A 20,477-nucleotide genomic window follows, 5' to 3' on the forward strand; every position below is an offset into this window, starting at 1 on the left:
AGAGAATAGAAAACGGATATCAAAAGAAAGAAAAAAGCCGTAAATTAATATGCTGTTATAGAACTGTGTTGCCTCTACATTGACAGCTGAAGCAGGTTAGGTGCAGGTGCTGTCCTTGTCCATGGGGGGCAGCTGCCATCAGCTGCAGCAAATAGTTACGTCGGAACGTAGGCTCCTTTTTGCCATATCTTCTGATTTGCAGGTGAAATATCCAAACATGTAGATGTCGGCAACTGGCACTTACGCAAAATTGTTAAAACACTGTTGGCCAAGCAAAATGCACTTGTGTTTGCAACCTGTGGGTACAGTTTGAGCTGTATAAGAAATCAGGGCAGAGAGGTTCTTTCCAGGTAAGGAATAGCCTGAGCAAAGCCCACATGCCTCTTCTATCTCTGGTTTTACTACAGGCATTCCTTTAATATTCTTACATTGTCATCCTGAACTGTCATATAAATATATCAAGGACCATCAAGGACTATGGCACCAAGTAAGACTCAGAGAGATCCAATTACCTATTTTCATGCAATTCAGACTTCTAATAAAGAACTTTCACCCTCAGAGTAGAAGGATTTATTAACTGTCAAAAGTGTAACTTACCACCTATCTCTCCCTTTCTATGGAAGAGCTTCAGTCATTGTTACAACACATACTTATTCATGGTTAGTACCCTATGTTATGCTTGGTAGTTACGCGATTAAACCTGCACTGGAAAAACATGCTTCTTAGTGTGGGAGCATTCAAAATCCTCTAAATAAATCCCTCTTTTTACTTTGTGTAGCATTTTAACATTTCAAAGGCGTTCACATCATTTTATTCCTCTAAGATAGTCTATAAATAACCTCAATTATAAATTCTGTAAAGTTTAAAACAGCACATTCGTGCAAGATCAAGATGTTTGCACTCAGGTTTTGTTGGGGTGAGGTGAAATACCCTCTTCTGGAGGAGACACAACAACATTCCCGTGCCTTTGCTCATGCCTTAGCTTCTTCCATGATGGTCCTGTCTCACTAGCTAGTCCATGCCTGGAAACCCTGGTGGCATAGTGGTTAAGTGCTACGACTGTTAACCACAAAGGTTGGCAGTTCGAATCCACCAGGTACTCCTTGGAAACCCTGTGGGGCAGTTCTACTCTGTCCTATAAGGTTGCTGTGAGTCAGAATTGACTCAATGGTAATGAGTGCCTTGTTCAAGGTTCAAAATATCAAGCCAGTTTTCCCTCCCTGAACATTTTATGCCTTGGGATATAACAACCTTACATACACCTACTGTTTGTGCTCCTCCCCCTCCTTTCATATCACATCATTTGCCCCTGAGGTGAGGAGCTTGTCTATCACAGTACCTCCGTACCTTCACCTGTGAGGTTAGCTGGCTCTCTTGGTAAGGAACTATATTGAGTGAGTGTTGCCAGAATCAGAGTATATCAAGGAGCAGAGAGTTAAGTCTTAAAGGTTCTGAAATTAGACACACCCGATTTGATTACCATCTTAATTAGACACTGTCTCTGTGACCTTGGGCTAGTTGTTCAAGCTCTCCGAGTCTGTTTCTTCATCTAAAATGATGATTGTCTTAGTTTCTTAGGGTTGCAACAACAAATTACCGTAAACGTGGTGTTTAAAACAACAGGAACTTATTTTATCACAGTTCTGGAGGCCAAAAGTCTGAAATCAAGAGTTTGTTGGGATCAGTTCCTTCTGAAGACTCCATGGGAGAATTCGTCCCGTGCCTCTCTCTAAGCTTTTGATGATTGCTGGCAACTCTTGGCATTCCTTGGCTTGTAGACCATCACTGCAGTCTCCGCCTTCATTTTCACATCGCTTTCTCCCTCCTGTTCTCTGCATCTGTGAGCACCCTGCCCTTCCTCGTATTAGGACCCTAATCAGGCTCTAGGAAAAAACCCACCTTAAATTCTGGACCATCTCATCTCAAGATCTTTCATTACATATGCAAAGACCCTATTTCCAAATACAGTCCTCTTACAGGCATCAGTGGTTAGAACTTGAACATGTCTTTTTGAGGTATACAATTCAACCCACTACCATAGTGATAAAAGTCTTCACAGATTTGTCAGAAAGTATTGGTGAGAAAACAAGAGCCAAGTATGTTGTCTGGCACATAGTAAGTATTCCATGAATGTCAGTGGCCTTTTCTCCCCTCTGTCTTACATTTTTTTCATTGTTCCTCACATTCCATCTGTCTCGTTCACTGCTCTCTGAATTCTACCTTGTAACTCAGACTCAAGGAGCCCTGATGGCACAATGTTTAAATGCTTGACTGCTAACCGGAAGGTTGGCAGTTCGAACCCACCAGCTGCTCTGCGGAAGAATAGACCTGGCCATCTGCTCAAGTAAAGATCACAGCCTAGGAAACTTGACGGGGCAATTCTACTCTGTGATATAGGGTCACTATAAATCAGAATTAACTCAAAGGCACCCAAAGACAACTCAGACTTGACACACTTTCATAGGTAACTGTGAAAAGAGCCAGCCTTCAGAGTCTAGTAGATGTGAAGTCAGAGACATTTCTGTCTCTTAGCAGATCTGGGACATTTGAGACTCAGTTCTCTCATCTCCTAAATGGGGATAATAAAACTTAAAATCGCACAGTGCTGTTCAGATGACTGAATGAGTGAACACAGGGAAAGCACCTGGAACATTGCCAGAATGTGGTAAATGTTCCTGTGTTCAATAAGTCAAAACCACTAACAGTACTGGTACTGGAAAGGGCTTTAGGCTGTTTTGGACAGATAGATGAAGCCTGAACTGAGAAGAGTACCACAAAATTTGTACTTTCTATAAATGTCAGTGTTAAACTGCAGAATATTGGTTAAGCTGAGGATATGGTATTTTATATCACTAGAATTTAGAGGTTTGAAAACTACAAAGTATTTGCTCAGACCTAAAATTGTGATGCAGTCCTACATTATAGTCGGTTTCTTTATACATTCCTGTCCAGCTGGCTGATGCGAAAGCTGAAAATAGTTCTGAGGGCCCGACCTGTGCACACAGTGTCCACTGTCTTCATCACAAGCTCTGTTCTGCACGTCTGAAAGCGGACAGGCTATTTTTCAAGGTATTCCCACGCAGCTGCCTTGGAGAATCCAGAGTCTTCCAGGTCTAGCACCACTATATCAAGGGTGGACAAATGTTTTCTTTAAAGGGCCAGAGAGTAAATATTTCGTATTTTGTAGGCTACATCCAGTTTCTGTGGCGTATCCTCCTTTGTTTTGTTTTTTATAACCTTTTAAAGACGTTGAAGTCATCCTTAGAGAAAAATAGGCCATAGGTCAGACTGAGCCTGCAGACCATGGTTTGCTGAGTTCTGCTCTAGACCAAGGAGGAAGGACTGAAAGGTGGCTTTGAAACCCACTGTCCTAATAAACTAATCCCTTTCTTCAGGGAAAGGGAAAAAGAACTTCATTATTTTTCTTCCTCATATTAAAGACATTATGTTAGTATCTTTACTTTGGTGTAACTAGATTTTCTAGTCAATTTTCAGCCATTTATAATGGTACTTCCTCTCGCTGCATTCCGCATTGGAAAATGATGAGGAACATTGTAAAGCAGATGGAGCACAGACTGCAGAAATGAAAAGCACAGAAGAAAGAACTGTGTGAAAGAAATATTTAATCATAACATGAAAAAATCATAGTGGCAACTTTTCCATTATGGTAAATCTCACTCATCTCTATGCATTTTGGGTATGTGTTTAAAAACAAAAGTTGTAATTTTCCTTCTTTATTCCCATCTCCATTTTCCTCACAATTCCAGTGGATGTGATATGAGTTTTTGATTTTGGTTTTCGTAGGACTATGACTTAAGCCAGCTCCAGCAGCCTGATACTGTGGAGCCTGATGCCATCAAACCTGTTGGAATCCGACGACTGGATGAGAGACCCATCCACGCAGAGCCCCAGTACCCAGTCAGATCTGCAGCCCCTCACCCTGGGGACATCGGGGACTTCATTAATGAGGTAAAAAGAGAGACTCCCTTTACAAGGGTTTTTTCTTTTTTCTGTAATGCTAACTGTTAGATCTGTGTAGGCCACAAACTCTTTGGAATATAGCTAAGTAGTTGCTTAAAATGCACGTGTGTTTCTTAAGTTTATCTCTGTGTGAAAGTAAATATGGCTTTAGTAAAAGAGAACAAACTTAATTGCTCTGATGAACCAAAAAGGGATCGATCAATTAATAGTCTGCATTTGTAAAATTACATTCATCGATTCTTATCTATTAGTCACACCATCCCCAAGAAGGGTTTTTTCTTAGCTTACAAGAAATAAACTAAGAAAATTATAGTGTATTCTAATTTCATTTACTGTCACTGATAAAAGTAACAATAAAAAACAAAAAAAACCCAAACCCATTGCTGTCAAGTCGATTCCTACTCATAGCAACCCTATAGGACAGAGTGGAACTGCCCCATGGGGTTTCCAAAGAGCTCTTGGTGGATTAGAACTGCTGACCTTTTGGTCAGCAGCTGTAGTGCTTAACCACTATACCACCAGGTTTCCAGAGTAACAATAGTTCACTTTAATTTTCTTCACATGTTATTCTTTGAATCCCACAAATGGTGAGAATGCAGTGCCTACCAAATAACTGGAGAGTTCCATCAAGTGAGATTAGTTGGCAGAGCAGCTAAATTAAATACTATGTGATTTAAATACTTGTCTAGTTGAAGAGTTTTAAGAGCTTTCTTAAGAGGAAGCTAATTTTCTGTTGAATGTAACAGATGTGATTTTCAGTGTGAAAATTATTATGGCATTCTTTTATTCATTACTGACCAAGAGTTCTGCTACACTTAATACCCACATTTTGAAGGAAAATGATTTATGCTGCTTCTTTAGATCATGTCTATCATTTTACTGTAATTTAACTTTTGAATTTTTTGTTGTATGTGTAACAGCATGATACGTATTGTTATTGATTTTGAGTATATGCCAGGACTTCAGTTCTCTGGCCATATCCTCCTTCTCAAGTATCTCCAAGATTAGAATTGTTTCTGCTGCACTTCAGAGTGGAATATATGTCGTATATGGCCTTTGGAAACCCTGGTGGCATAGTGGTTAAGAGCTACGCCTGCTAACCAAAAGGTCGGCAGTTCGAATCCACCAGGCGCCCCTTGGAAACCCTGTGGCGCGGTTCTGCTCTGTCCGATAGGGTCACTATGAGTCAGAATCAACTCGACTACAACAAATTTTGGTTTTATGTGGCCTTTAGTCATGCATTGATAAGACTCTTAGTTCCTGGGCTTCCTTGAAATAGTGGTATAATATGTATACATAACCAACCTGCCTTAGCTTTTTAGATGCACTTAGAGCTTGTAGAAAAAGTTTTAAAACAAAGTTGGAATAATTATCTCTGGGAAACCCTGGTGGTGTAGTGGTTAAGAGCTACAGCTGCTAACCAAAAGATCGGCAGGTCAAATCCACCAGGCGCTCCTCTGAAACTCTGTGGGGCAGTTTACTTTGTTCTATAGGGTCACTATGAGTCAAAATCGACTCAACGGCAGTGGGTTTGGTTTTTTGGTTTTCTAACAACTATACATTACTGTATTCCTAAAATAATATGCTGCTTTCTGAATGTATGTATTCACTTCTGTTAAATAGTTAATAGGTTATATTCTAGTAAAAGGAGATGGAAGGGAAAAACAACAAAATGCCTGTTACTCTTTTATCAACAAAAATATGTCCTGATTTTGCAGCTATTAGCCTGGTTAAGGGAATTTGCTGAAATTTATACATATGGCTAGGCCTTTTAGAACATGTAAGAGTGCCTGGTGATTATACTTCTAATTTAGCCTTTGCCATTATGAGAAATTATTTTGTTATTCTTATATGGCTGTTGGTTTCAAGATACAGTGAATCTTTTGAATGTTAGTGTAGGAGTTGGTCTTTTTTAAAACCAGGAATTCTGGTGTCAGTGAAATTCAACCAATACTCATGACTGTGTCTGCCTGTCCCTAAAGTGTTGGTGTTACATGGGTTTCCATCCCTGGCCCTCTCCTCTTCTCAGTGATAATGTTCATACTCCTAAGCATCATTGATAAGACCTTTCCTAATCTAATTTCTCCCTTTTCCCTTACCACATCCCATTCCTGTGCTGCAGCCCCACTGAACTGTTTGTATTTCCTCAAAACCATCACACTTTTGAACATATAGTAACTTCTGCAAGGCTCTCGCTCTCTTGGCTACCTGGAAAGCTCCCACTTAGCCTTCCGGATTCCCTTCTCTGTGAAGCCTCCTGTGATGCCTCTGGAAAGCATTACCAAGACAGTTCCTTCAGGTGCTTCTCAACATGTCCTGCATTCCTCTGTCACAGCCTCACCAGCCAGGTTGTACAGCTGTCAACGTTCCTCTCTCCCACTTGAGCATATGAGTTCTCTCCAGGATGGGGATGATTTCTTATTCCTTTGTATTCCGAGCTAAGTATGTAGCCTAGCTCCTTGTTGTTTTCAGGAATCATAAGTACCATGGCAGGTGTATAGGGCATGAATGAAGCTTTGGGCACCACCCACTTTGCAGTGACTGGGATTGAGGAGCCCAAGTCTGGAGCCTTTCACTCTGTTGTGCTAATTGCATTCAGAAGATTCATATGTGGGTTGTTCTGAGTTTGTGTTTTCATTCGTTATTCTTTATGCATTTGTGTTTATGACTGTGTATGTTCAATGATTTTATTTGTTTTTTTCCAAATTAACTGCATTTTCTTCTGTGGATAGAGAAGAGTATCAGATCAATAAGATTCAGTTGCCCAACCCTTCAAATGTTACAGTAGAAAGAGTTACAGTAGGAATTTCCATGTAGAATTCCTTTTTCCTAAAACAATACCCAGGTACGCTGGATAAAGAGCGGCATAACGAAATAACGAACACCTGTAATTACTTACATGAAAAACTTCGTCCCAGACAACTGACTTGCAAATTAACTTCTAGAATACGATCGATTCATAATTTGAGGACTGTCTGCATACGTTAAAAATGGCTCATTTGCTAACCATCTCAAGTTTGGTTTAGGATCGTTCATTCAGCAAATAACTATTGAATGTCTACCGTGTGTAAGATAACTGTGCCAGCAGTATATAGACAAGGAAATGAATTAGGCATAAATTCTCTTTATGTGTATTTCCTACTCTGTTGCTCATACAATCTGTAAAATTCAAATGGTCCAGCATCTAAAGTTTCTTTGCCAGACATAAATGGCCCTTGTGGTCTAGTCCTTACTTCTTGTTCCAGTTCCACCTTGGGCCCCTCCCCAGCAACAGAAAACTCCTCTTATATTTTACAGGCTTAGCTTGTAAGTCTGTGCTGGTGCCTGTTTACATGTTGATCTTTTCGCCTGGAAGGCCCTTTCCCCTTTTTCTAGATGTGGTTTCCTTTGGAAGGCCTTGGCCTACCCACAAAGAGGGAGGCATACAGAGTACGCCATCTAGTCGGAATCCCGTCGTGCCTACAACTCAACTCCCTTCATAATACCTACTCCCTTCGAAATACCTACCTATCCCACAGTTCCCTTCTGCCTCTCCTGAGCCTTTCCATAGTCCAAGGGAAGAGGCACATGTCCCTGGAGCTGCAGTGTGGGGCACATCGGTTTGGTGAGTAAGCGAATGGGTGAAAGGCTCAGACTTGGGAGTTGTTCACTAAAAGGTGAACACTGAATTCATGAAATTGAATGTGAGATACAGAAATGTGGAGTAGGAGAAAGAGGACCAAGAATCTATACCCAGGGAGAGATGGGTCTACAATTGGAGATAGGAAGAAAGTCTAAGGGGCCTAAAGGGTCACAGAACACAGCTAAACAGAGGGTTTCAAGGACATGATGGTCAGTTCTTTGAAAGTTATGATCAGTCCTGTAGGAAAGTTCAAGGGGATGAAAACTGTCAAAAAGCCTCAGCCATTCATAGCTTTCAAAAGCACCGTCTAAGATACCCAGTAACATTTGTTCAGTATCTTTCTGTAACTGGATGAGCAAGAATAAATACACACAATGTCTTAAAACAGTTGAAACCACCTAGAAAAAATTCAAGCACGTTTTATAAGTGCATTTAAAATGCACACAGATTTATTTTCTCCAAGTCTTATCTGATTTTGCGAGTACCAAATGTTCCAAAGGAAGAATAATATAGTGGTGATTGTAATTGGAGGGCTTTTATAGATGTAAGGTATAGGTAAGCTCATGAGAACATTTTCTAGTTTGTTTATTTAAATAATGAATGAATGTTGCCTTGAATCTTAAAAATGATAACTTATTTCCAGTCTAGTAGGTAGAGTAAAAGAAGGCACACATTTTTTCAATTTTAACTGCAGAATTTTATTCTATTTTCAGGTTTTTAAACATGACTCTCAAAGGGTGAAAAGTTGTAACAAATTTTTAATCTCAGCCCGACAGTAGATATTAGCATACCTACAATAACTTTACTAATCCTATATATTTATTTATCTCAGAAGTATAAAAACTAAGTGCATATTTCTTTTAAAAGACCAACTTTTGATTCATGTCATTTAAAAATTTATAGAAGAACTTGAGAAAGAGTTTAAACAGAGAAGAAAATATTCTTTGATGGTTATGAGTGGGGGAGGGAGAGAGAGAGGTATTCACTAATTAGATAGTAGATAAGAACTATCTTAGGTTAAGGGAAAGACAACACACAATACAGGAGAGGGAGAGGCCAGCACAACTGGACTAAACCAAAAGCAAAGAAGTTTCCTGAATAAACTGAATGCTTCAAAGGCCAGCATAGCAGGGGCAGGGGTTTGGGGGCCGTGGTTTCAGGGGACATCTAAGTCAGTTGGCATAATAAAATCTATTAAGAAAACATTCTGCCTCCCACTTTGGAGAGTGGCATCTGGGGTTTTAAACGCTAGCAAGAGGCCGTCTAAGATGCATCAATTGGTCTCAACCCACCTGGAACAAAGGAGAATGAAGAACACCAAGGTCACAAGGTAATTAGGAGCCCAAGAGACAGAAAGGGCCACATAAACCAGAGACTACATCAGCCTGAGACCCGAAGAACTAGATGTTGCCAGGCTACAGCCAATGACTGCCCTGACAGGGAACACAACAGGGAACCCCTGAGGGAGCAGGAGAGCAGTGGGATGCAGGCCCCATATTCTCATAATAAGACCAGACTTAATGGTCTGACTGAGACTAGAAGGACCCTGGTGGTCGTGGCCCCCAGACCTTCTGTTAGCCCAGGACAGGAACCATTCCCAAAGCCAACTCTTCAGACAGGGATTGGACTGGACAATGGGATAGAAAAAGATGCTGGTGAAGAATGAGCTTCTTGGATCAAGTAGACACTTGAGACTATATTGGCATGTCCTATCTGGAGGGGAGATGAGAGGCCAGAGAGGGTCGGGAGCTGGCGGAATGGGCATGAAAAGAGAGAGTGGAGGGAAGGAGCAGACTGTCTCATTAAGGGGAGAGCAATTAAGAGTATATAGCAAGGCGTACATAAATTTTTGTATGAGAGACTGACTTGATTTGTAAACTTTCACTGAAAGCACAATAAAAATTCAAAAAAAAAAACATAGAAGTTTCTTTTAGAGCAACTTGTTTGAACAGAAGTTTACAACTTTGCTTTTTTGTCCCATTCATTAAATTTAACTGTATTCTTTAAAATATCCACTCATGGAAACCCTGGTGGCGTAGTGGTTAAGTGCTACGGCTGCTAACCAAGAGGTCGGCAGTTCAAATCCTCCAGGTGCTCCTTGGAAACTCTATGGGGCATTTATACTCTATCCTGTAGGGTCGTTATGAGTTGGAATCGACTCGACGGTGGTGGGTTTTTGGGTTTTATCCACTCTTACAGGAGTTGGGCATGTATTTGAGTTAAAATCCAGCAGCCTCACGGAACAGTCCTGTGACCTTGGACAAGTTATTTAGCCTCTTGGATTTCCAGTTTTCTTATTTGCAAAAAGGGGGATAATAATAGAACCTCCTTTTAAGGTTGCCATAGGGATTAATTAAGATAGTCCATGTAGAGTAATTACTAAGTGTGTGGCACATAGTAAAACTCCTTAATTTTTGTTGTTGTTGTTGTTAGGTGCCGTCAAGTCGATTCTGACTCATATCGACCCTATAGGACAGAGTAGAAGTGCCCCGTAGGGTTTCCAAGTAGCGGCTGGTGGATTTGAACTGCAGACCTTTTGGTTAGCAGCTGAGCTCTTAACCACTATGCCACCAAGTCTCCTAATTATTATTACTGTCATAATAATTATTACAAGCAAGTTATCCTTCCGGAGTAAAAAGCTGTGCACTGTCCTCTAATTGTAAATAAAACCATTAAAATCCTCTCCTTCCAAAAAAAATTTCTTTAAATAAAATAAAATTTCCAAAAAGGGAAGTGGTAATGTTGGCTTGATCAGCCACAGAACACTACCACAGTGAAAAAACATGGATTACTTTTATTTCCACATGTGCGTTAGACATAGAACTTAGTTTCTTCTAAAAGTAAATATAAATATGAAGAGGATGCTGAAGGGAAAAAATGAAGTCCAGGGCAGCACTACAGACTTATCTTCTAGAATGGACAAAGTGTCCATCATAGATCAAGTATGTGATACCTACCATATACCAGCTTTGTGTTGGACATCAGGATATTAAATGAACACAAAACAACTTCTGCAGAAAGGGATGTCACAACCTAGTGCATGGTGATAAAAGTATAAACCAAGTCCTTCTGGATCACACAAGACAGGAGTTACTCGCAGTCATAGTTGGGAAAAATCCATGCATTAGAAATGACTGTTGGGCTTTAAAGGACGGGTGGATAGACAGATGGATGGACGGATGGATGGATGTTCATCAGGTAGAAAAAAACAAAGGGAATTACATTTCAACTAAAAGGAAAAGAATAAAAAAATACTGTAGAGTCACACAAGAATTTTGGGCTGTTGGGATGTCGTGTTGTTGCCGTCAAGTCAGTTCCAACTAATGGCGACCCCATGTGTGCAGAGTAGAGCTGCTCCATAGGGTTTTCAAGGCTGTGACCTTTCAGAAGCAGATTGCCAGGCCTGTCTTCTGAGGCATCTCTGGGTGGATTCAAATTGGCAGCCTTTTGGCTGGTGGTTCAGCACTTTAACTGTTTGCACCACCCCGCCATCTGTATATTTGGGCAATGGTGAGTAATTCAGTTGTGGTTGCTGGGGCCAAGAACAGCTGAGATGGAAAAGGTGGGTCGGGCTGGGTTTACCAAATGTTCTTCTAAAGAGCTGTGACTTTATCCTGTAGGTTACCCAAATATCAGGCATTTGAGTAATACTTCCTAGTTTTTTTTTCCATATCTGTACACATCTTCTATAATTATTGCTTACATTTCTAATCAATTTTTAACTTAAGGAAATTGGTTTCAAGTATTCGTACATCAATTAAAAATCATCTTGCATATCCCCAGGGGAACTCCTCCCTTATTTGAGAAACCCTGTTATACGTGGTGGAGAGCAATCAGAAAATTTACTTGGGAGAGAAACCAAGAGCGGTTTTCAGGAAAGAAGCAAGAATATACTGGGGACAAGACAACCTGATAAAGAGGCTTTTGCTGTGGTCCAGGCAGGATATAATGAGGTCTGGAACTAAAGCGGTGGCACCAAGGCTACAGAAGACAGTGAATTTAAGGAAATCAATAGGACCTCTTTGCTCTTATATCATTTATCTGTTCCCTCACTGAAGAATGTGAGATTTTATAGTCCCATAAAAGCATGTAAAGCACAAGATCAGAAGTCTATAAATATCAGCTCAGCACGAATTCAGCCAGAACCACAGATCTTTCACTTCGCAGAAACTCAAATTATAGAAAGTAGTTCAAATTTATCCAGAGTTCAAGATCTGCCTCTCCAGGAGAAATGAACCCAGAGCATATTTTTCTAGATTTAGTCAACACAGAAGATGGGAAGAAAGAAACACCCAAAGTTAATTTGTAAATTTGGCAACAGTATGTTACCCATCACGTGAAATGATGTCTGTCTTAGTTATCCTAGTGCTGCTTAACAGAAATACTACAAGTGGATGACTTTAGCAAAGAGAAATTTATTCTGACAGTCTGGGGAGCTAGCTCCAGGGGGAGGCTTTCTCTCTCTGCTTTCTCTCTCTGTCAGCTCTGGGGGAAGGTCTTTGTCATCAGTCTTCCCCTGGTCTAGGAGCTTCTCTATGCAGGAACCCCGGGTCTAAAGGATATGCTCTGCACTAGGCACTGCTTTCTGGGAGGTATGAAGTATCTACTGGATTCTCTCTTTTATATCTCAGAGGAGATTGACTTAAAACACAACCTACTCTTGTAGATTGCATCCTGCCTCATTAACATAATTGCCTCTAATTCTGCCTTATTAACATCATAGAGGTAGAATTTACAACTCATAGGAAAATCACGTCAGATGACAGAATGGTGGACAATCACACAATCCTGGGAATCATGACCTAGCCAAGTTGACAGATATTTTTGGAGGACACAATTCAATTCCTAACAGTGTCCAAACACTCTGTGGTTATACGTATGGTCACTGTCAGTTTCCCTTGATGATGACCTTTCTAAAATTACTGAAATGTTACCAAGAATTTATATAATAGCTTTTCCGGAAGAGTCGTATTTTATTGTCAGATAAAAATCAGTCCTATCCAAGTGGAAGAGATTTAAAGTACTTAACCTTCTGCCTAGAAAGATGGCTTGCCACAGAATTCTTGAAAAGTTCAGTGGTTTTTGCCTTTTTGTGATTATTACAGCCTAAGACAATGTGGGAAACCCTGGTGGCGTCGTGCTTAAGTGCTACAGCTGCTAACCAAAGGGTCAGCAGTTTGAATCCACCAGGCGCTCCTTGAAAACTCAGTGGGCAATTCTGCTGTGTCCTATAGGATCGCTATGAGTCAGATAGGACTCTGTCCTATAGGGTTGCTATGAGTTGGAATCGACTCCACCACACTGGGTTTGGTTTTTGGTTTTAAGACAATGTGGGGTGCTCTAGTGTGGCACAGTCATCGCTAATGGATTCTGTGGCCTTCACTTCTTTGTTAAAGGAGTGAAGAAAACAGACTTAAAAACCACCAGGCTGATAAGAAAGCCAAGGCAGGTGCTATTTAAAAAAAAAAAAAGGAATGGAAAGGAATATTTTTGAGAACCTCAAAAGCGGGTATAGGAATAGATTATCACCAGCGTTGTATTTATTTTAAGCAGTTAAATAGGTGGTGTAGAAAGGTGGTGAAAAGTCAGGGGGTCTTGAACCCAACAGTGAAGACCAGACAGTTTCTTAGCATCTGTTCACAGGAAACAGCAGCGTGGGCATTGAGTACAGATGCAATTGAGGCCTGTTGGGGCAAACGTTAGTCTTGACTTTTCCATATTTCCAGTGTGGTTCTGACGCCATAAGGATGGAGCAGAGCTCTGCATGTATTTTCATTTTAAAATTGCATTGTGAAAAAGCAGATGACTGAACATAGTGACCTTGGCCATGGTCTCTGCTGTCTGTATTATAAAGCAACACTTAAGGTCATAATGAAAATTTAATACTTGTTTCCAGAGGCCCATTCTCCTTATTGTCAGGAATTTCCTCAATTTTTCTTGATTTTCCCTTCATATCTTTCTTTGGGGTCCAGTTCTTGTTCTGGCCCAAGCTAGACAGTGCTGAGCTAGAGGAATTGCCTTTTGCTTCAATTTGCAGTTGCTAGATGTTGTAGGGAACAGGTGTACATGCTAATACTGTGAACATATACTCTAGGAGGGCAGGCATTGATCTAGCTTATTCATACGTGGGTCTCTAGCAGAAAGTAGAATACGTAACAACGATTGATAAAAACATGCCTGAATTGAATAAAAAATGCAAACAAAATGAATAAAGTCATATCCTTTGCCTTTGCTTACTAAAGCTACAGTAACTAACAACTCTGAAGTATTGGCGGCCTACAATAACAAAAGTCCATTTCTCGTTCAAGTTGTATGTCGACTCTATGTCGTCAGTGACTCTGTTCCTAATCCGCGTGTGTTCTTGATTTCAGGATCCAGGTTAAAATAGAAACCCCATGTGGGCCAGGCCCTTCTCCTGGCACAGGAGAGAAGAAGGAGACAACTGGGGGAGACACATTAGAGAGAGTTTTAAAGACTACTCTTAATGTCTACCTACATTTCCCTGGGCAAGCCAGTCACATAGCCATGCCTGACAGTGGGTTGGCGAAGTAAACCCTGACACCAGCATTTACTTACGGTCACACAGCTGCAGGTGTGGGATCTGTGAGTGGCCTACGCAGAAAGGGAAGAGAATCACGGAAACCAACAGCACAGCCTTCCACAAAAGGGAACTGTGAATTTTGAGAAGTTGGAGTGTGTGATTCTCAGTCTTAGCAGCATGGCATTATAGCTTTTTCTAAAAATATGATAAAGAAAATCCTATCAAAAATTATTTATGTCATATATATTGAAGTAGTTTGCTAGAGACTTGCTTTATTTTCTTCTGCACATGCTTTTCTGTATTATAAATAGCATAACCTAACCTAGGGAAAGGTGATGCTTAATTAAATGGTTAGAGTTGTTGCTAAGAGATATTTGGAGATTGGAAAAATGGTTGTGTGTACTTCTGTCTCTCATTTTTGATCAAAGTCAAGCAGTTGCCATTTTGTTTTTTAAAATATTATAACCAAAAAAAAAAAAACTTTGCCACCGAGTTGATTTTGAATTCACAGCGGCCCTATAGGACAGAGGAGAACTGCCCCATAGGGTTTCCAAGGAACAGCTGGTGGATTTAAACTACCAACCTTTTGGTGAGCAGCCATAGCTCTTAACCACAGCACCACAAGCAGCTGCCTTTTTTTTTTTTTTTTTAATATTATGTCTTCCCATTTTTTGTTTTGTTTTCTTCCAAATTCCAAAGCAGGAAAATGTCCTTGAAACTTAAAAGTTGAAAAGAAAAACAATAATAGTGTTCACTGAGTTCCAATATATGCCAGCGAGCCCTGGTGGCACAGTGGTTAAATGTTCCCCTGCTAATCAAGGGGTTGGCAGTTTGAATCCACCAGCCACTCCTTAGAAACCCAATGGGATGGTTTTGCCGCATAGGGTCGCTATGAGTTGGAATCAACTCAGTGGCAACGAGTTTGTTCTTTTTTTTCTTTTGATTAACATGTGCCAGGTATGATGAACGCTTGACACCTTTTACCTCATTTGGTCTCTGTAGTAATCATTATTATGATCACAGGTGAAGATCAGGAAACCAAAACTGATAATGCTTAGCGAAGGTCACTCAGCTGACACAGTGTCCAGCTGAGATGTGAACCCAGAATCTTATCTCTTAGCCACCGTACCATGCTGACTTACCTTAATTTTTGTTCCCTTTTCCCTCTTCTTCCTCCGTAAACTTAAAAGAATAAATAAATCAATATATGCTAATTAAAAAAAAACACATATGTGTACTCATAAAATACATGTAAAAATTGATCTCTGAAGCAGCACAGGCCTTGACATGTCCTAGATAAGTGAGGCCACAATAAACCCGCCAGTGTTCAGAAAGCAACATTGTGGGAAGAGAGAATGATTGCCTGGCTTACCTTGGAGTTGTTGTTAGGTGCTGTCGAGTCAATTTCTACTTATAGCAACCCTGTGTGACAGAGTAGAACTGCTCCACAGGGCCATTTACTAGGCTGTAATCTTTATGGGAACAGATCGCAAGATCTTTCTCGCGCAGAACTGCTGGGTGGGTTCGAACCACTACCCGTTCATTTAGCAGCCGAACACTTAAGTGTTGCACCACCAGGGCTCCTCTACCTTGGAGTACTAGAATGAAACTGGAAACATTTTTAAAGGAAATGGCAAAAGAATGTGATATTAAATCCTTAAAATTTTTGTAGAACGTCATTATGAATTAACCTGCAGATACTTGAATTTGACTCTAAAAAGCATCTTTTTGCAAGAGTTAAGAATATAGATAACTCCTTTGTTATTTTTTTTTTTTAATTTTTTAAGAAACCAGATATACAGGCTCTTTTAGATTGATAAGATTGCCCCCCAATATTTATATATACAGACATTGCATTATGACTTTTCTGTGGTCTATGAAAGACAGAAGTTACCCTATTGTTAAAAAAAAAAAAACTTGTTCACATTTCTTCAATTAACTTATATTGTAATCACATCTGTCCTGTGTTCATTTTTACGTTGATATACTTTCAATTTCAGGTCAAATACGGTGCCAATTCCTGTTCGAACTCCTAGTTCTTAATGTTAGTCTGAATTAATCTCCCCCCCTCCACCAGCATCCTAATGATTTTTGCCTAGACTTCATAGTTTTGCTATTTGTTTATCATTTGCTTCACACTGTATTAAAGCGTGTCGTGCAGGATTATGAAGAAAGTACCTTCATTTTTATGTCCTTCCGTTTGAGTATAATTTCTGTTCAGCGTGTTAACTGTCAGCATTCCCTGACCCTAACCCTGACCCTGAACATGATTTCACAGCCGTCTGTACTATTCCCTGTAACCAATTCCACCTATAATTACTCATTGAAAACTGGTCTTGCCCAATGGACACAGATGCCTTTATCAGACTTCTTCTCGATAGTAGCAGTGGTATAAATGTTGAACTAATGAATGAATTGATTTTTATAATAATTGCCATGATATAATTTAGCTTATATTTAAAAGACAAAGGATCTTTAAAAAAAAAAAAAAAACTAGCAGTCACATTCTGCAGATTATGTTATTTAAGGTCATCCTCCCTTCTCGTAGTTGGCCGCCGACTTCTACCACCTGTCAAACATATTCTCCAGTTAACCCCCTCTCACCGTATGCCCTGGCCTCACTGAACTAGACTTCTTAGGATTATCTCTTTGCAGAAAAAAACATATGTTTTTGTCTAACTTTCAAACATAGTGGTAAGTCTCATTTTATGTTGTGAGAAAGAATGAAAAGGTGTTTGTAGCCCTCTTTTAATTTTCTTTTTTTTTTTTTTTTCTTTCCAAATTTTAGGGCCTTAAAGCTGCTGACAATGACCCCACAGCTCCGCCCTATGACTCCCTCTTAGTCTTTGATTACGAAGGCAGTGGTTCCACCGCCGGGTCCTTGAGCTCCCTAAATTCCTCAAGTAGTGGTGGCGAGCAGGACTATGATTACCTGAACGACTGGGGGCCCCGGTTCAAGAAACTGGCTGACATGTACGGCGGAGGTGATGACTGAACTTCAGGGTGAACTCGGGTTTTGGACAAGTACAAACATTTCAACTGATATTCCCAAAAAGCATACAGAAGCTAGGCTTTAACTTTGTAGTCTACTAGCACAGTGCTTGCTGGAGGCTTGGCATAGGCTGCAAACCAATTTGGGCTCAGAGGGAATATCAGTGATCCAACACTGTTTGGAAAAACACTGAGCTCAGTTACACTTGAATTTTACAGTACAGAAGCACTGGGATTTTATGTGCCTTTTTGTACCTTTTTCAGATTGGAATTAGTTTTATGTTTAAGGCTTTAATGGTACTGATTTCTGAAACAATAAGTAAAAGACAAAATATTTTGTGGCGGGAGCAGTAAATTAAACCACAATATGCTTCAACATGCTTTTGTTACATTGCGTTTGCTTTTATTAAAATTCAGAATGAAACAAACCAACAAACAAAAACTCATGGAACGGTTTTATTATCTTGGGGGATGAGACCATGAGATTGGAAAATGTACATTACTTCTAGTTTTAGACTATAGATTTTTTTTTTCCCCACTAAAATCTTAAAACTTACCACAGCTGGTTGCAAATAAAGGGAGTTTTCATATCACCAATTTGTAGCAAAATTGAATTTTTTCATAAACTAGAATGTTAGACACATTTTGGTCTTAATCCATGTACACTTTTTTATTTACTGTATTTTTTCCACTTCACTGTAAAAATGTATGTGTACATAATGTTTTATTGGCATAGCCGTCTATGGAGAAGTACAGAAACTTCAGAACATGTGTGTGTATTATTTGGACTATGGATTTCAGGTTTTTTGCATGTTTATATCTTCCGTTATCGATAAAGTATTTGCAAAACAAAGTGACATTTGGTTCAATTGTTGAGCTGTAGTTAGAATACTCAATTTTAAAAAATTTTTTTTTTAATTTTTTATTTTCTTTTTTGTTTGGGGAGGGAGAAAAGTTCTTAGCACAAATGTTTTACATAATTTGTACCAAAAAAAAACAAAACAAAACAAAAAAAAAGGAAAGAAAAGAAAGGGGTGGCCTGACACTGGTGGCACTACTAAGTGTGTGTTTTTAAAAAAAGTAAAATGAAAAAAAAAAAAAAGCTTTTAAACTGGAGAGTCTCCTGACAACAGCTTTGCCTCTGTATTGTGTACCAGAATATAAATGATACACTTCTGACCCCAGCGTTCTGAATAAAATGCTAATTTTGGATCTGGTGACTGGTTTGAACTTTTTCTTTTCTACTTGAGCTGTCCTGAATGTTGCAAAAATCTCAAGTATCGGAGTTGCATTGAAAATAACAGTACAGAAGTGTGCATTTGTTCTTGCACCATTCCACAGTGCAAGCCTTAGTGTGACAACTGGGTACAGTGAGCAGCAGAGAGAATCAGTTTGGATCTCCTGATTGTCAGAGAAGAAAAACATCAAGTGATGCGGGAATAGACCACAGTGGTAGTGATAGAAAGTCACGTACTGTAACTTCAGTGAACTCTCATGTAATTCTTGAAATAACTTTTTCATTTCTTTCGGGTCAAGCTAGTGGCTCTACTGACTCTGTCTAGTGGGCCTTTTCCCTTTAGATCACCAGCACAGGAAAACCTCAGTAAAATGGGCATAGGACTGGGCCCAGGAAGCAGCAGTCAACACACCTTGAATTCTCACACAATTCACTGAAGCCATTGTTTCATCTATTTAGTGAAGCATTACATTTGACTGACTTTTATTTATTCATTTGACCAATTGCTTTAGCTTGGCATAGTCATAAAAACGGAAAAAAAAAAACACAAAAAACCTGTTGCTGCCAAGTCAATTTCAACTCACAGCGACTCTGTAGGATAGAGTAGAACTGTCCCATAGGGTTTCCACAGGGCAGCTGTTGGGTTTGAACTGCCAGGCTTTTGGTGAGCAGCCATAGCTCTTTAACCGTTCACCACCAGGGCTCAGGTATAGTCACAAAGGACCAAAAAAGGAAATGATCTTACTAGATTTTGTAAAATTCTTCATGTATCTTACTATGATTCATAAGTGAATTTGAAGAGACTTGGAGGCATTCTCACTGTATTTTTTCTGTTTGCTTCATAATCATCATTGCACCATGTATTCCTATACTGCACACTTTGAAAACCACATACACAGTATATTGCCTCTAATTAACTCCATGCGTTTTGATTAACGTAAAGGTGATTTTGTATTAGACAGTGAAATTTACTTTTCTATTGATTCACCCTGTAGGCAGTACTTTCTTGTTACTTCTCTAATCATTGAATACCAAAGCTTGCCTTGGGGAATTTCCATAATTACCGAATTCACAAATTGGAATAGTCTTTTCTAAAATTGATTCTTAGACTGTGCCTCCATGTTGTCGTACACCCAAATGAAAGCTGAGCTTTTTGAATTCAGACATCACAACATTTAACGTTTACATCATTTCAATAAACACTCTTCTAATTATTTTCTTATGGCTGATGTACAGTCACAGGCTATAGTTTATGTGTAAGCTGTAAGCATTCGTGATAAGCATTTTATATATATATAATCAGTAAATAATGTTAATATTTTTCACAACCTTTTTTTTTTTTTTTTTTGCAGAAGTAATTCATGACCATATTTCCTTTAAGGAATTTCTGTTAGCAGCTTGTTGTGTAATTTTCAGTTCTTTTTCCCAAAAGCATTTACAGACTTACTTTCATGAAGCTTTTATTTTGTTTCATTTTGATGAAAATGGGGTCGTATATTATGTATTAGTCTGTAACTTGCCTTTTCCACTAAGAGTATGTCTTGGAAATATTTTCATATTAGTATATATGTACATCTACCTCATTCTTTTTAACTGCCACATCGCATTCCATAATATGGACTTAGAGTTCACTTAACCATTTCCAAATTAATTGGTTCTTTTCCTTTTTTTTTTTACTATTAAAAACAATGCTACAATAAACATCCTTGTACATGTCTTTTTGCCTGGAAGTCTTTCTCTAAATTAGATGCCTGGAGATGGAATGGCCGGATTAAAGAATGTGGAGAGAAGTTAATTAAATATGGGCGAAATTATAAATGTTTTAACATGGCTTCAAAGTGTCTTTTAGCTAAAAGAAGAGATTTTCTAAAAGCCAGGAACTTATTTGGTAGAAGGATTTTATGCAGTTCAAAATAGTAACCAAAAAATGTAAGACAATTGAGCCAAGACCTTATTCTTTTTTTCTTTGTAAGTTAGCCTTTGAGTCAGGCCACAGTACTAGTTTGAAGTACTTTGTAAAATGAGTGTAACCATGCGATGTAATAAACTGATGTTGAAAACTCTATTTATGAATGTGGTTTTTGGACCCCAGCCAGAAACATGTT

The 20,477-nt window shown here is 39.3% G+C and overlaps 1 protein-coding gene across 1 annotated transcript in view; it reads left to right on the forward strand.

The window, feature by feature from the left end:
• CDH2 (cadherin 2) overlaps positions 1 to 18,352 on the forward strand; it is a 245,046-nt gene extending 226,694 nt beyond the window's left edge. The window contains exons 15-16 of the mRNA XM_010586797.2: positions 3,805 to 3,969; positions 16,933 to 18,352. Coding sequence (XP_010585099.2) covers positions 3,805 to 3,969; positions 16,933 to 17,139 — 372 coding nt within the window. The 3' untranslated portion in view covers positions 17,140 to 18,352. The remainder of the gene's footprint in view (positions 1 to 3,804; positions 3,970 to 16,932) is intronic.
• The last annotated feature ends 2,125 nt before the right edge of the window (positions 18,353 to 20,477 follow it).

Source organism: Loxodonta africana, chromosome 11 (assembly GCF_030014295.1).
Source record: "Loxodonta africana isolate mLoxAfr1 chromosome 11, mLoxAfr1.hap2, whole genome shotgun sequence".
Taxonomy (NCBI): domain Eukaryota; kingdom Metazoa; phylum Chordata; class Mammalia; order Proboscidea; family Elephantidae; genus Loxodonta; species Loxodonta africana.